The 15,342-nt window shown below is 38.3% G+C and overlaps 1 protein-coding gene across 1 annotated transcript in view; it reads right to left on the bottom strand.

The window, feature by feature from the left end:
- The window catches only part of NBAS (NBAS subunit of NRZ tethering complex), a 331,777-nt gene that overhangs the window by 187,658 nt on the left and 128,777 nt on the right, over positions 1–15,342 (bottom strand). The window contains exons 23-25 of the mRNA XM_070574395.1: positions 13,271–13,424; positions 6,569–6,754; positions 4,632–4,805 (exon numbers count right to left, since the gene is read on the bottom strand). Coding sequence (XP_070430496.1) covers positions 4,632–4,805; positions 6,569–6,754; positions 13,271–13,424 — 514 coding nt within the window. The remainder of the gene's footprint in view (positions 1–4,631; positions 4,806–6,568; positions 6,755–13,270; positions 13,425–15,342) is intronic.

Below are 15,342 nucleotides of genomic sequence, written 5' to 3'. Positions count from 1 at the left end.
TAGCTTTTATACACACAAACAGTAAACAGAGCAGTTAGAGGAAACGAGGGTAAAGAAATTTCCATTTATATCATAAAGAGAGAAAATTAAATTCTTAGGAATAAATTCAACAAGAAATGTGTGAAACCTCCATGGGGAAAAATTTTAAACACTCCTGAAAGACACTGAGAAAGACGTGAACAAATGGAATGATATCCCTATTCTTGAAGAGGGTGACTAAACATTATACCAAAGTTCAGATAGAAAAACAAACATACAAAAATGGCCAAACAGAAAGAAGAAACTGGAAAAAAAAATCATGAGAGAACACTACCCTTACCAGACTTTAAAAACACTCTATAATTAAGAGAGCGTAGTACTAGAGCATGGACAAACAAACCAGTAAAACAACATAGAAACTCTAGAATGAGACCCAAAACAAATGGAAATGCACTATATGACAAAGGTAGCATCTCAGATCACTCAGGTAAAGATAAATGTTTTAATAAATGGTGCTGGGACAACCAGGTAGCTATTTGGGAAATTATGAATTTAGATCCACATCTCACACCATACAAAAGAATAAACTCCAAAGAGATTAGGGACCAAAACATAAAAATAAAACCATACAAGTACTAGAAGAAAGCATGTGTGATTTCTTTTTTAATCATGTAGTAGGAAAAGGCATTCTCACCATGGCTCAAAATACAAAAGCAATAAAAAAAAAAAAGATGGATCAACTTGACTACACAAAAACAAAACACAGAAATTTTGCTTGACACAATACACCACAAACAAAATCAAAAGACAACCTACCAACCAAAAAATATTCACAATATATACCACAGAAAAAGGGTGAATTATACTAACATATGAATTTCTAAAAGTTAAGGCACAAAGGAACAAAAATCCAAGTGAAAATGAATAAAAGGCAGGAATGGACAATTCACAAAAAAGATAATGCCTCTCAAACTATGAGAAAATGTTCAAATTCACTCAGAACCAGAGAAGTGCAAATTAAAACAAACTGCAATACCATTTTTCACCTATCACACGGGCAAAATTTTAAATATGACACCAAATTCTGTCTGCAAAGTTGGGGAGAAACGGGTATGCTCATACTTTGCTGGTAGAAATGTAAACTGGAACAACTGCAGTGGAAAGAAATTTGACAATACCAATACAACCCTGCCTTTAGACCCGGAATCCCCTTGTAGGAACATACCCTGAAGATACGCCAATTATACAAAAACAAATGTGAACAGGGTTATTCACTGTAGCACTGTTTCTAAATGCAAAATACTGGGAATAACATAGAACACTAGTGAGACTGCGTAACTGAATTTTTAATTTTATTATATTTTACTTTATATAGCCACACATGGTTAGGGGATACCATACGGAACAGCACAATTCTAGAGGCATTTTTCAATTTCCTAAGGAGTCTGGGCCAAAAGTAGGCAAGCAGGAAACTGCAGCCAACAGTTTAAAGTGTTAAGCAGATGTTTCGATTTATCCCATCGAAGTCCAGGCTCTACCAGAGGAAGGGCCTACTAAGCATCCAATGCTTCCAGTTCAGACCCCTGAAGGACTACACCCCACGAATAGGGGAGCTAGAAATAGGACAGTCTTTTTGAAACCTGAAACAGCTCAATCCCCTGTCAGATACAGTGATCTTCACCATTAAGAGAATGGTGGGAATAGCAAAGCAAGAGTGGGAATTATTTGCAACACATATAACTGGCTTTCCATCAGAATCACTGGATAAATTGTCAAATGTATATTCCAGAAACCTACCCTGCAAATTCTAATCAATTATATCTAGGTTGGGCCTAAAAAATTATATACTTTTTTTAAATCCGCAAAGTTCTGATGCACAGATACATTCAAAAGATACTAGTATAGAAGACAGAGAACAATATGAGAAGGAAGAATATTTTATTCCCAAATCATCTCTATCCAGACCTGCCCAAGTTTCTTAACAAGTAACACCTTCAAAAGGGGGATTCAAGCAAAGAGCAATGGCTTAAAATCAGGATGTTTAAAAGAGAGGAAGAGTTTGAAGCACATGGGACAGTTAAAAAGACAAATTCGTACTTGTAACATTGTTCCCAATTATCCGCTCCCCGCTTCCTAAGAGAGGATTATTCTTCCCTGCCCCGGTAACATGAGTTTGGCCACAAGTTTCCTTTTGCCTGTGAAATGTGAGAGGATGTAACTTGAGACACTTTGAGCTAAGCTTTAAGAGTCACTGTGTGGTTCTACTTTGTCCCTTTTCCTATGCCACAAGTTAGAAAAGGGGACTGCTCTTTCCGCCTGAGTCCTAGAATGAATAAGACATGGAACAGAGCAGAAGCCCAACCACAGCCTATATGACACTCGTGAGAAATGAATGTTTGCTGTTGTAAGCTGCTAAGATTTAGAGGTCATTTGTTAATGCAGCATAACTTAGTCTAAGCTGTCTGATACAGAAATCATTGCTGCTGTTATATTATTAAAAATACTTTGTGCATGATTCATGGCAGATCCAAAGGACATTCTTTTTGTAAACAGTCAAGTAAAATAAAATAAAAACAATGTTCCAAGCACAACACTGGTAAAGCAAACAAATGTAATCAAGTGATCTAAAGCATCATAATGAAACCCAGTTTCAATCATTCATTCATCTGCTCCGCCAAAATTTACTGAGCACTTGCTCTCTACAAGGCCCCCGGTAACAGAGAGACACATGAGACATAGAGGACACGTATAGGAAACAAAGGGAGGGAGAGGCAAACATGCAAACAAATAATTACAGCACAGTGTGATTCGGGTTATCACAGAGGCAGGTACAAGCCCTGTCACAGTACAGGTAAGTCCTGGAAGGTTTCACAGAGAGACTCTTAGAGAGCAGGATCTTGAAGGATAAGTAGGTATGCGTTAAATGAACGAAAGGGGGGCTGACCAGCCCAGACAAAGGAATTAGCCTATAACAACACAAAGAGGCATGGAAGAACTTGGTAGGGTGAAGAGGTGAATGAACTATTGCATTCATGGAGGGAAATGAGGCTGAAGAGGCAGACTAGAGGCAGACCGCCAAGAACCTTCCAAGCCACTCTACAGAGCCCAGCGTTCACCCTTCAGGCAAGGGTAAGCCACTGGAGATTTTCCATAGATCATGACGTGATCAAATTTGCGTTGTGGAAAGATAACACCGATAGAATTATATAGCCTGGATTGGAAAAGAAGAGCCCAGAAACACCACTGTTCTCTGCTTTGATGTTTACACATTTCAACAAAGGCAAATGGCTATGTTTTATTCAAAAGGCACCTGTTAAATTGCCAAGTAAAAACAACAAAAAGCTGACTATATACAAAAGGTTTACAAGAGTCTGTAAGGAAGAAGTATCACAAACAAGATTACTGGAAAGAATTTAGAGTCACTTCTTTCTTCCTCATAAAACATTCATATTCAATCCATCCGGCTTCTCACATAGTATTCTGCTGTCATAAGCAAGCCACCCTTGGCTCACAGTAAACCACCCCAAATTTAAAATCAGAATACTAAGCAGAAACTGCTTATGAGAAGATGGAAAATTTTACATAGCCAATGAACAGATATATTTCTGACAGACAACCTTTCTGGAAACAAAATGTGTAAGGTTAACTAAGTAAAGCTTTTCTTTTTACCGTGATTACCCTGGTCTGTGACCATACACCTTAGAGGACTTCAGATGGCTAACAAAGGTCAGGACAAGAAAGTACACTGAGTTAGAATCTAGGACTAGAAGAGGCCTCTTAAACGGCTTCTGCTGAATCCCATTCTAATGCTTTGAATCTCACTACAAAGTCAGCGCCTCAAGTGACTATGCCATCGTGCTTGAGTCCCCTCCAAAGGAAAGGAAGCCACTATGTCTTGAAACAGCAATTAGATCTATAGCTAAATTAAGAGGTTATTTACTTGGCAACAGTATGTTTCACTTAACAAACGACTTACCACCAGCAAATCTAAACAACTATTTGAACCCTACAGAAATACAGAGCTATAAATACAGTAGTCTTAAGCAGATATAAGTTAAGAATAATTACAAGATCTCCTATGAGAGCCTAAAAATTTCATAAATATTTTGAAGGTCCTCAAGGGCAGAAATCTTTTCTTCTTCTATTGGGGTGTTATAGTAAAGCATAATGGTTAAGAACACAGCTCTGAAATTAGAACACCTATGTTTGAGCTCAAGTTCCACTCCTTACTGTGTGATCCTAGGCTTGCCCAACCACTCTATATCACAATTTTCTTATCCTATAATATTCATATAATAAAAATATCTACCTCATAGGACTGTTGTAAGGATTAAATGAGTTAACACTTGTAAAGCACCTGCTCATAGTAAGAATTCAATACCTATCAACTATTAAGACATTTTGGTATTGCCAGTTTCCAAAATATTGTAGACAGTCAACAAACTTTGGAGTAAATCAATCAAAATAAACATATAGTTTTATAAACTTCTAAAAAACTTTTTGGACAGAACTGTTGAAACACTTTTAAAGAAAAAAAAGACAACCATCTCTTTTCCTGTTTAAAGGGAAATTACTTGCAAAACCTATCATAAAAAATTGAGAAATAAAACCCAATTATGTAAAGATTTTTAAGAATTAGAGCTTTTACTTACATCTGGTTTGGAATGCTGAAATATCTTGAGGGGAAATTTTAAGTCTCCTTTAGCTAAAGTTACCAAGTATTCTTTTAACAGCTCATTAGCCACACCGGGAGACTGCTTCTCACAACGATGGAGAAAGGGAACCATCCACTGGTAGGCGCTTGTCACATACTTGTCCTCAGAACACTGAAAATATAATTAACCAAAACAAACACACACACATTAAATATTTGATTATACCAGACAACAAGTTCTAAAGCTCACAGATAATCAGACTGACGTTAAACAGTGAAAGCCCAACACTTTCTAAAACAGATACTCCAGTTCACCCCTCACATGGAGACTGACAGGCAGCTGGAGAGTCCCCTTCTGCCTGGGGCTAGGACAGCTAACAGCACAACAGACTCCTGAGCACCATGATCACTCTGGGGTCTCTCACAGCCCAGGCCCAGCTCTGGAAGACAAACGCTGCTACTACTACTCGCTCATGAGGTCTTCCAGAACAAAGAGAGGGTCCACCCCAAAAGTGGGGGGGGGGGGGGGGTGTGTGTGTGTAAAGAGAGTCAGAGACCATAGGCCAACAGAAAGTGTGAAACAGAAAAAAGCAGAGAAAGAGAGAGAAGCATGAAGAAGTTATAGAAAGAAGCCACTTGAGAATAGTCTCATGTATAAAATCCCAGATTCTCTCCCTTCCTTTTCCTCTTCCTCTGTTTCATTTTGCCCCTTTATATCTACCTTCACAAAACTCTAAATGACACACATAATTTTACTCATTATCCCTGAGATTATACAATCTCTTCTCCTAATTACCCCAGGAGATATACTTAAATCTCTTAAGAGGAGTTACATGTAACGTAGATTAATTTTCATGGGTTGGATTATCAGGAAAAGAAAGAAATAAGAGAAAGGGAAGATAGTGACAGAGGGAGAGAGAAAAGGGGGATTGATAAGAGGGAGAAAGATGATGAGAAAGAGAAGGAAAGAGAAAAGGAGATGAAAAAGACAGAATGAGAGAGAGGGAAGAATCGAGGGAGAAAACATGTCAGGCAGCTGTGACTCCATCCCTTATACGGCCCATTCACATCAGGCTGCCAAAGAGCAAAAGACTAAAAAGAGTATTGGACCTCCTTGGCCCATCATTCTCATCTCAATGTGTCTCACTTAGTAGAACCCAGGTTCTAACTTTGAGAAGTGTACTTTCTCTCCAGGATGACCCAAGGAAAAATCTAAGAATGGCTGGGCAAATTCTCTAAAACATAGCAACCCTCAAGCCAAGATGCTGTCTTCACACAGACACTCAACCAGCCCTTTGAACTCCAGCACTTTCTTTCTCTAAGACCTTGAAATATATAAGTGGTTGGGAATTCTAACGCAGTGAAGGATTAGAAACATGATTACTAGAATGACAACTAGTTTAGAAATATGCCTAGCTGGAAGGAAAAAAATTATATACAGATGAGTATGAATAAAGAGCAAGCAAGGTACAAAAACAGCCAAAATGGATTTAGATGCCTTCAGTAATTTATTCATAAAATTTGATTTTTTTTTTCTTTCTAAGATCGGCACCTGAGCTAACAACTTGCCAATTTTTCTTTTTTTTTTTTTTGCTTTTTCTCCCCAAATCCTCCCAGTAGATAGTTGTATACTTTTAGTTGTGAGGCCTTCGAGCTGTGGCATGTGGGATGCCGCCTCAGCATGGCCTGATGAGCAATGCCATGTCCACGCCCAGGATCTGAACCTGTGAAACCCTGGGCCACCAAAGCGGAGCGCGCGAACTTAACCACTCGGCCATGGGGCCAGCACCTGATTTGGTTTTTGTTTGAAGTCAAGAAACCTTCCTTTATTTACTAAGTTCTCAGGCTTGGAGGACATTTCATCTTTGGCTTTGAGACACACATTAATCACAGTACATAAGGAATGCTTAAAAAGAAAGTCAAAATAAAACCTACACTATTCATCAGTAATCTTAGTTTTTCAATGTCTTTCATCTGCTGGAGTTCTTTCAAGGTTAGGGTTAAGTCACAGCCGGCTTCATAAACCAATGCTTCCAGAGTAACCAAATTATCACACAGAGCCAGCAACCCAGGAATGCTCCGCTCCATTCCAAGTCGAATAAGTGACAAAGCACAGTCAACCTAAAATGGAAAAGTCATAGTAAGTCTCTGATTATTATATCTTTTCCATATAGTCTAAAATAAAAGCCTCCAATACAGAATCTAATTCTTGTAATCATTTTCTATAAAATCACATTATCAGTAACATACATGTTTTATTCAGTACAAAAACATTAGAGTTCTTTATCAAATATATCAGCCTTAAACTGTATCAAAAGAATCAAACCATCAGCAAGAAATACTGAAGATAAAGATACTCAGAGGAAGACAACCATCTTAAGTTCACACAGCACTGCAGTTTACAGAGAAGTTTTACATATAGTTTGTCTATTTAATTCTCACATTAACAAGCAGAAAAAAACCCACATAGCTAGTGAGTGCTATTGCCAAATTAATCCTATTTTCACTATACCACTCTGCTCCAAAAAGAATGTTTGGCTTTTATATTCGTGTTCAGTACCTACCTTCCACAGTGCCTCTCACACAAAAGGCATTCAGTAAATTCTTGGCGAACGCCTAACTCTGATGGACACTTTTTCTGTCTCAATTAAAATATTTAGACCTCACTTAGACTAAAATGAAGAATGATTTCCCCATAGATGCTCAGCACACAGCAATTTGACTCCTATCACTTGATCAGGTTTATGAAATGACATATTCTGACTGAGGGCAATATCATCTAATGTGGCCTTAACCCATAGTGCCTCGTACCGCTCCTTACTTACTCCCCTACTCCTAGACTAATAACTTTATTGAGAACTTACTATGAATTCAGCACCATTCTAAGTGTTAGGAATATAAAAATAAATGGGACGAAGCGTCTTCCTTCAAAGATCTCTCCATCTCGTAGTGAAACACAATCCGATAAATCCACAGTTGAAGTAGAGCGAGGTAAGTGCTGTGGATGACTGGGATCTCAAAGAAAAGGGCACGTAGCCCAACCTGAGAGTGTCGCAGTCTCCCAGAGCGGGGAACACATACAATGCACTTTCAAGAATGAATGGATATTAGTAGGTGAAGAAGGAAGAGAGACAGGAGCACAGCATGGAAGGCAGAGATGCACAATGTGTGGTGAAAGTACAATTGGTTCCAGAAGACTGAAAAGAAGGTACGAGGTGAAGAGATGAGAAGCACGGCTAGAGCAGGGGGGAGGAGCCAGATAATGAAGACTGCTGCTTGCTGAGCTAAGGAATTTGCAGTTTATCCTGAAACGGAACCACTACCAAAGGATTTTCAACTGAAGCATGTCATAAATAGGTTTACATGCTTCAGAAAGAATATTAGTAAGTATTTATTGAATGACGAATGAAATGTGAATGATGAATTGGAAATGGACCGGACTGAAAACAGGCAGACTAGTTAGGAGCACCACAATTACTGGAATGGGGGACAGCAATATATAAGGGGTAAGCCAAAGAACATGAGCCACACGGAGGAGACTAACATGAATGGCTAAGACAAGAAGAAAGAAGAAGTGAAAATGGTACGACAGAAGGCTAAGCAGAGGAGACTGCAGGAAAGAGGAAGCAGTGGTGTCGAAGGACAGTGCTGTTAAATAACAAAGGAGGGGACTCTGACGTTAAGAGGTGGTAATGTCTTACTGGGAGCCTCACTGATGCAGCTGCAGGAGAGTAGTAAGAGCAGCCAGGCTCCAGGGAACGAGGAGTAAGCAAACGCTGAGAAAGTGATTATGAAGAGCAAAGAGACTATTTCTGAGCCGAGCTATGATGGAAAGAAGACAACTATAACAGAAGCCAGGGAGAATATGGCTCTGATTTATGTTTTTTGTATTTATAAAATAGGAGTGATTTGAACTTTATGAAAAAAAAAAAGGAAAAAAGGTAATAGACACAGTAGAAAAGGAGAGGTTGAAGCTACAGGAGACAGCGAAGAAATGACCGAGAGAACAACTCTGAGCATGGGAGTGTGGAATCCAGAGTACAGGTAAAGAAAACAAGTAGCTTGAACGCAAGAAGAAAGATGTCTTCCCCTGGGAAAAACTGGAAAAAGTAAGGACAAATGGAAGGGAATTCTCAAATTTTCCAATGAAATACAAAGCAAAATCTTTTCTGAGAAGGATGAGGAGGTGGTGGGGTAGAAGACAGGAGGAGAGGATAGCCAGGCGATGCACAGAAAAAATGCGAAGCAATATTCGAGGAGCGCCCAAAGCCCTTCAAAGACGCAGGGACTCACCAGTGAAGACAAGGTGAAAAAAGAAGAAACGCATTTGCAGCTGGAAAGAGTGGCACAGTAACTACAAAGGGAAAAGCTAGAGGCAGGTAAGGCATGAGGCAAACAGGAGGGATCTGCTAATACTTCAACAGATAAATGTTTTTAACTTAATATCTAGTAATAACAATACAGTTCACATCTGGAAGAATACATCTACCAGTATACCAATTAAAAAAAAACCCTCCCCCAGATGAATTTTCAGAAAGCATGAAGAAAACAATGCGCAAAACATAACCTTGTGCAAGTAATAGTTTGAACACATATACATTATCAGCGTGTAATACACTACTAATTTTGTGACCCAGATTCATTTTTCTAATACCAACTTTGAATTTGTTACCTTCCTAAAAGTTACTGAAGTAGAAATGTTTTAAAATCAAATTACTGACACCTTAAACGAAAACAAGCTCTAATACAACCTAGAGAATTATACCACAGATTCTGAGCCCTCAGTGGATAAATTCACCACTATACATTATTCTTACATCAACAAACAAGTTTTGCTAAAGGCATTTGTAGACACTAAGGAAAAAGTCTCACATCAGTTAAACCTCTAAAAGTGTAAAAGATAAAACCATGACAGCTATCACTTTGATTGTAGCATAAGGCACATGAAACATCGATATCTAAAATGAAGCTAAAGAACAATACCTTTGTTATAAGTATTTTTAAATAAATGAAAGAGATAAAAGAAGGACCACAAATAAGCTAAATAAAGCACCCCCAAATCACTTTTCTTTCTTCACAATTATTCCTAATTACTCAAAAAAGAATTCAAGATGTCTAGGAATTATTACTAGAATAGTTTTTTTTTTAATAGACTATTTTTTAGAGCTGTTTTAGGTTCACAGCAGAATGAGCAGAAAGTACAGAGATCTCCCATAGAGCGCCCCCACATATGCACAAACTCCTGTATTATCAACGTCCCCCACCAGAGTGGTACATTTGTTACGGTCAATGAACCTACAATGACACATCATAATCACTTGAAGTCCACAGCTCACATTAGAGCTCACTCTTGGTGGTGTACATTCTATGGGTTTGGACAATGTATAACATGTATTCATCGTTATGGTACTGTACAGAGTACTCTCACTGTCTTAAAAATCCTCATTCTCCACCTATTCATCCCTCCCCCACCAACCCCGGGCAACCACTGATCTTTGTGCTGTCTCTATTGTTTTGTCTTTTCCAAAATGTCATATAGTTGGAATCATACAGTACATAGCCTTTTCAGGTTGTCTTCTTTCACTTAGCAATATGCATTTAACATGCCTCCATAGCTTACTTCTTTTTTAGCACTGGATAATATTCTATTGTATGGATATGCCACAGTTTATTTATCCATTCACCTACTGAAGAACATCTTGGTTCATTAACTATAAGAAAGGTACCACTCAAATGTAAGCTGTTAATAATAATAGGGACAACTAGTGTGTGGGACAACTAGCGGGTGGGGTGGAGGTGAGAGGGGGAATATGGAAACTCTCTGTACTTTCTAAAAATACCTAAAACCTAAACGCCTCTAAAAAATGTATATAAAGTAAATAAACAAGAACAGATTAGTGTAAAGAAAATTGATAATTTATTTCGCATACAAGTATGGCCCTTTTTCTTTTTTTGTTACAGCTATTCTTAAAGACCTGAATGATGATTAAAATTTGGGTTACAAAATATTTAAACACTAAACATTGAGGAGTCATTACTGATCTCTTGAAATGCATGAGGCTGGTTGCCCAGGACTTTTTAAAGGCATGAGAAATTTTTTTAATTCTCATTCTTGGCTCATTTGACAGAACAACCTAGAAATCAGTTTTTTTTAATGTATATATAAATACACATGTACATACACTTTTCTCCTTACTCTCAAGAAGCTATATCTAGAAGTTCAGCTAAAAAACCACAAAGTGCTCAGACAAAACTGGTCCATAAAGCAGGATCCTTTGTCTTGTTAGCCAGAGACAATAAATAGTAAACTACATGCATTTGTAAAATTTCGGTAAATCACATGATGCCACTGGAGTCTTAAAAGATGTCTAGATGCATGATTACACAACCTACATTTGCCTGTACAAAAATGTGTTTCATTGGCTCACTTAAGAGCTTTCTTCATCAATTATTACCAAGTGAGTTTCTTCTGTAATGGCAAAGTAATAATGACTTTCTTTAAGGTGACCAATATGAACTGGTCATTTCCAGAGGCGTGATATTGCTAAGACTACAGTTCTCAACGGCAGAGCTGTCCACCAAGAGGCATTCTGACACTCTGAGGAAGCATTTCATCCATCACAGGAATTAGTGGCATCTACTGACATTAAGTGGGTGGAAGCCAGGAATGCCAGACATCATGCTGTGTGCAGGGCAGTTCCGCAAAACCAACTCATCCTAATTCCTGCCGACCTTTCAAATGTCCTGAAAACCAAGTTACAATGATCAGAGTCCAGACAGATCTCAACTTCATTTAACATTTGCACAAAATTCTATTTTGTATGGTTTAATTTACACTGAATTTTCTTGGAATGCAGGTACTGTATAATCAAGGGAAGATTTTACTTTGTTTTGTTCAAAATTTTACCATGAGTTGTTTGCATCCAAGACAACAATTTGTGGTATTTGACTCAACAATACAACATACCTAAATCTGTCTATTTCAGTTGTCTTATTCAACGTGATTTCTCACTGACTACTTCCTAGTGTAGTCATGATCAAGCATTTACATATTTTATTTATTCTACATATTGAAGTAAAGTCATAACATTAACCATTTTGGAAATTATTTTTGTAAATAAGAATTGTCTATGATTTTCACATCAGGATAATAAGGAAGCATTACAAAATATTTGCTACAAAAAAAGATACTATGGGTCTGAAAATCGAGAACCGCTTTTTTTAGATTAATTCATCTTACTCTCAGTCATTAAGATTTGTGTAATAGTCCATTTTTATAGGGACCCTATAGGAAAGATTATCCAGAGACCTGGGTTTTGTCTGGCTCTGCCACTGTGTGTCGCTGAGCAAGTCGCTCACTTTCCTTTCTGGGAAATTTAACTATCTATAACTGAGAGAATTTGACTAGATCATCACCAAAGATTCTTTTCATGCTGATAGCTTAGGATTCTAAACATTTTCAAATGTGCTATGGTCCTCAGCCATCTTCAAAAACCTAGATAGCCAATCACAAATATTCTTGACCATCCTCCAAAAAGTGTGGTTTATAAGATTGCCATCAACTCCAGCAAACAATTCATCTTCAATTCTACGAATACTGAAAATAGAAATTAGATTAAATAGGAATTCAAGAAGACTATCAACTGGAGATACAGGGTTGTGGAAACACACTAAGCAGAAATTTAAACAAAGGGGACATATTCCTTCCCACGGTATTGCTGCTCATCAGACCCCCTGGAATCACCCTTTCCATCAACGAAAAACTGATGGTAGGACAGGTGGTCCAAAGCCAAGACTGTGAGCAGAAAGAAAAAGCCATCCATTGGCCAGACCCTGAATGAGATTTCAAAGAGCATTCTGCCATTCTTGGCTTTGAATTAACAACTTCTGTTCTCTAAGATGAAGACAACTATTCCTTACAGTGGCAGAGCACTCAATTAGCAGAATTTTTAATGTCATCCCCTGTATACTTGCTTTGTTTTCACAGACTCTGGTACAAGAACTAACTCCATGAGAAAACCAAGGTACAGAAAAGGTAGGTAGCAGGTCCAGAGTTATCAGGTCTGTTTGTGGAAGAGTCAAGATTAGTATTGAGGTATCCTAAGCTTCAGTACAATCCTCATCTCGCTCTTCCACACCCCCTCTCTGATGCATCTCAGTAAAGGCATATGGAGACTGAGGAAAATCAGGCTTGGAATTAAAGGAAGACACCAGAAACAGAGCCTTGAAAGGGGCTCCTGAAAAGCAAAATAACAATCAACTACAATACTGCAATATGACAGAGGACTAGCCAAGCATTTCTAGGTTGATGCAATCTTTTAAATGAACAGGGTATTAAGCCTATTAAAAATATACAGAAAATCTAGGACAGTATATACCATATTTTGCAGCTTACATTTTAAAAAAAGATTTTGAACTTTTCTTGTATGTAGTTGCTCTTTAAGAATCAAAAAAAAGAGACAAAAGCTTCTGAGGCAAAGGATAAATGAACAAAAGTAATAAGAAATATTCATTTCATCCCTTGCAAACCATAGACATGATTCCTGGCAACACTGTGAGCAGCCTCTACATGCACTGAATCCTAAGGATCCCACGCAGCCCCGCTGCCTCGCTGAGCAGATGTCATTCTCCCCTCACCTGTCGGGCATAATGCTCTATTTCCTCTGCTCTGCTCTGATACCAGTCCATAACCTTCTCCACTGCAAGCTGGCTTGTCCTGAACCTCAGCAACTCGGGCTGGGCAGCATATAAGAATTCACTTTCATCTTGGAGACTTGGTTCAACCACCATTCTGCAAAGCACAAAAAGAACAATTAACAACTTACTGAAATGCTGGGAAAAGTTATAATTTTATGAAAGAGAAAGAGAGAGAGAGAGAGAGACAGGGACAGAGACAGGGAGAGAGTGGTTGAAGAGACAGGGAGTATGTACGTACGTCTTGAGGGGTGTGTTTGTTTTCTTGTATATATGTGCACACTTAGAAGACAAATGAGACATTTTTTAGGATGTTTAATTTATTTTCCTATTAGTTTCCCAATTTAAAAATTCAGAATGGGACAATAAATCAAAACAACTACGCCACAAATCAATCAAATAAGTATTAACAAAATCAAAATCACCCTGGGAAGCTTTTACAAAATGCACGTGGCTGGTGCCTGCCACAGACCTACTAAATCAAAACGACCAGTGATGGCCAGCCAGGATAGCTTAGGAAAACACTCCCAGGAGATTCCAATTCAAATATAAATTAAGAAATCTTGTTTCACATGTTCATAAAAGTAAGAGAAAATACACCTGATTTATGTTGTTAATATCCCTTTACTAGGTGTCAGTAACATAGCACTGCACTGACATTTGCAAAATACGGAACAGCTCTACACCATTCACCATCAGGAGTGAAAGAGAAACAACATCTAGAGGAACAGACACAAGGATAATGTCACACGGATCACAGATTATGAGTTTTTATGAGGATGATCCTGGCCAATTCCCTTCCATGGTTAAGGACTAAACAGAAAAAATTTAAACTAAGATTTCTTGGATAGACATATGGGAAAATGCTGTGTCCCATTAGGGACATTCATTTATTTAAAGTAAGTCAATAGTAAATGACAGATGCCATAATTGTTACTATTATAAGGCAAGGGGCTTTGGAATCATAACTGAAGCTGACGCACAATTCCATCACTAAAAGCTGTGAAACCCTGCATAAATTACTTAGCTAAAACTAGACTAAGATTTGTGTTATTCATATAAAAATGGGAATAATACTATGCAAAAATATTCAAAATCACATTAAGAAAGTACACTGTCTGGCACAGAGCAGGTGCTTAATTTCTATTTATAGGTATTATTTTTATTAGAATTACTAGTGGCTGTAACACATGACCAGACACAAACCCCATAAATATTTGGGCATTTTACCCACGTCTTACACAAGCTGCTGTGCTTACGACTGGCAGTCCTTTACTCACAGTCTCACTACTGTCATGGACATTCTGACCAGTGACTTTTCCCCATCACTGCCACACAAAAATCCCAGCACCTCCCCCTTATATTCCCCTTAGAAAAGGTGACCCAGGGGCCGGCCCAGTGGCATAGTGGTTAAGTTGACATGCTCCACTTCAGCGACCCAGGGTTCACAGGTTTGGATCCCAGGCACAGACCTGCACACCACTCATCAAGCCATGCTGTGGTGGTTTCCCACATTCAAAATAGAGGAAGACTGGCACAAATGTTAGCTCAGCAGCAATCTTCCTCAAGCAAAAAGAGAAGGACTGGCAATGGATGTTAGCTCAGGGCCAATCTTCCTCACCAAAACAAGAAAAAGAAAAAAAGGGTTAACCCATTTCAGCAGAGAAAAATAGCCACAAGCAACTTTGAGATATATATACGTATATATATATACACATGTATATATATATACGTATATATATGTATTTTTTTTTTTTTTGCTGAGGAACATTCACCCTGAGTTAACATCCACTGCCAGTCCTCCTCTTTTTTTTTTTTGGAGGAAGATTAGATCTGAGCTAACATTTGTGCCAAACTTCCTCTATTTTGTATGTGGGTCATTGCCACAGCATGGCTGGTGAGTAGAGTAGGTCTGCACCCAGGATCCAAACCCATGAACCTGGGCCACCAAAGTGGAGTGCATAAACTTAACCACTTGACCCTGGGGCCAGGCCCTCCTTTGATACATTTTTCAG

The sequence above is a fragment of the Equus przewalskii genome, chromosome 14 (assembly GCF_037783145.1).
Source record: "Equus przewalskii isolate Varuska chromosome 14, EquPr2, whole genome shotgun sequence".
NCBI classification, from domain to species: domain Eukaryota; kingdom Metazoa; phylum Chordata; class Mammalia; order Perissodactyla; family Equidae; genus Equus; species Equus przewalskii.
This window is presented reverse-complemented; position numbering and strand designations above follow the sequence as displayed.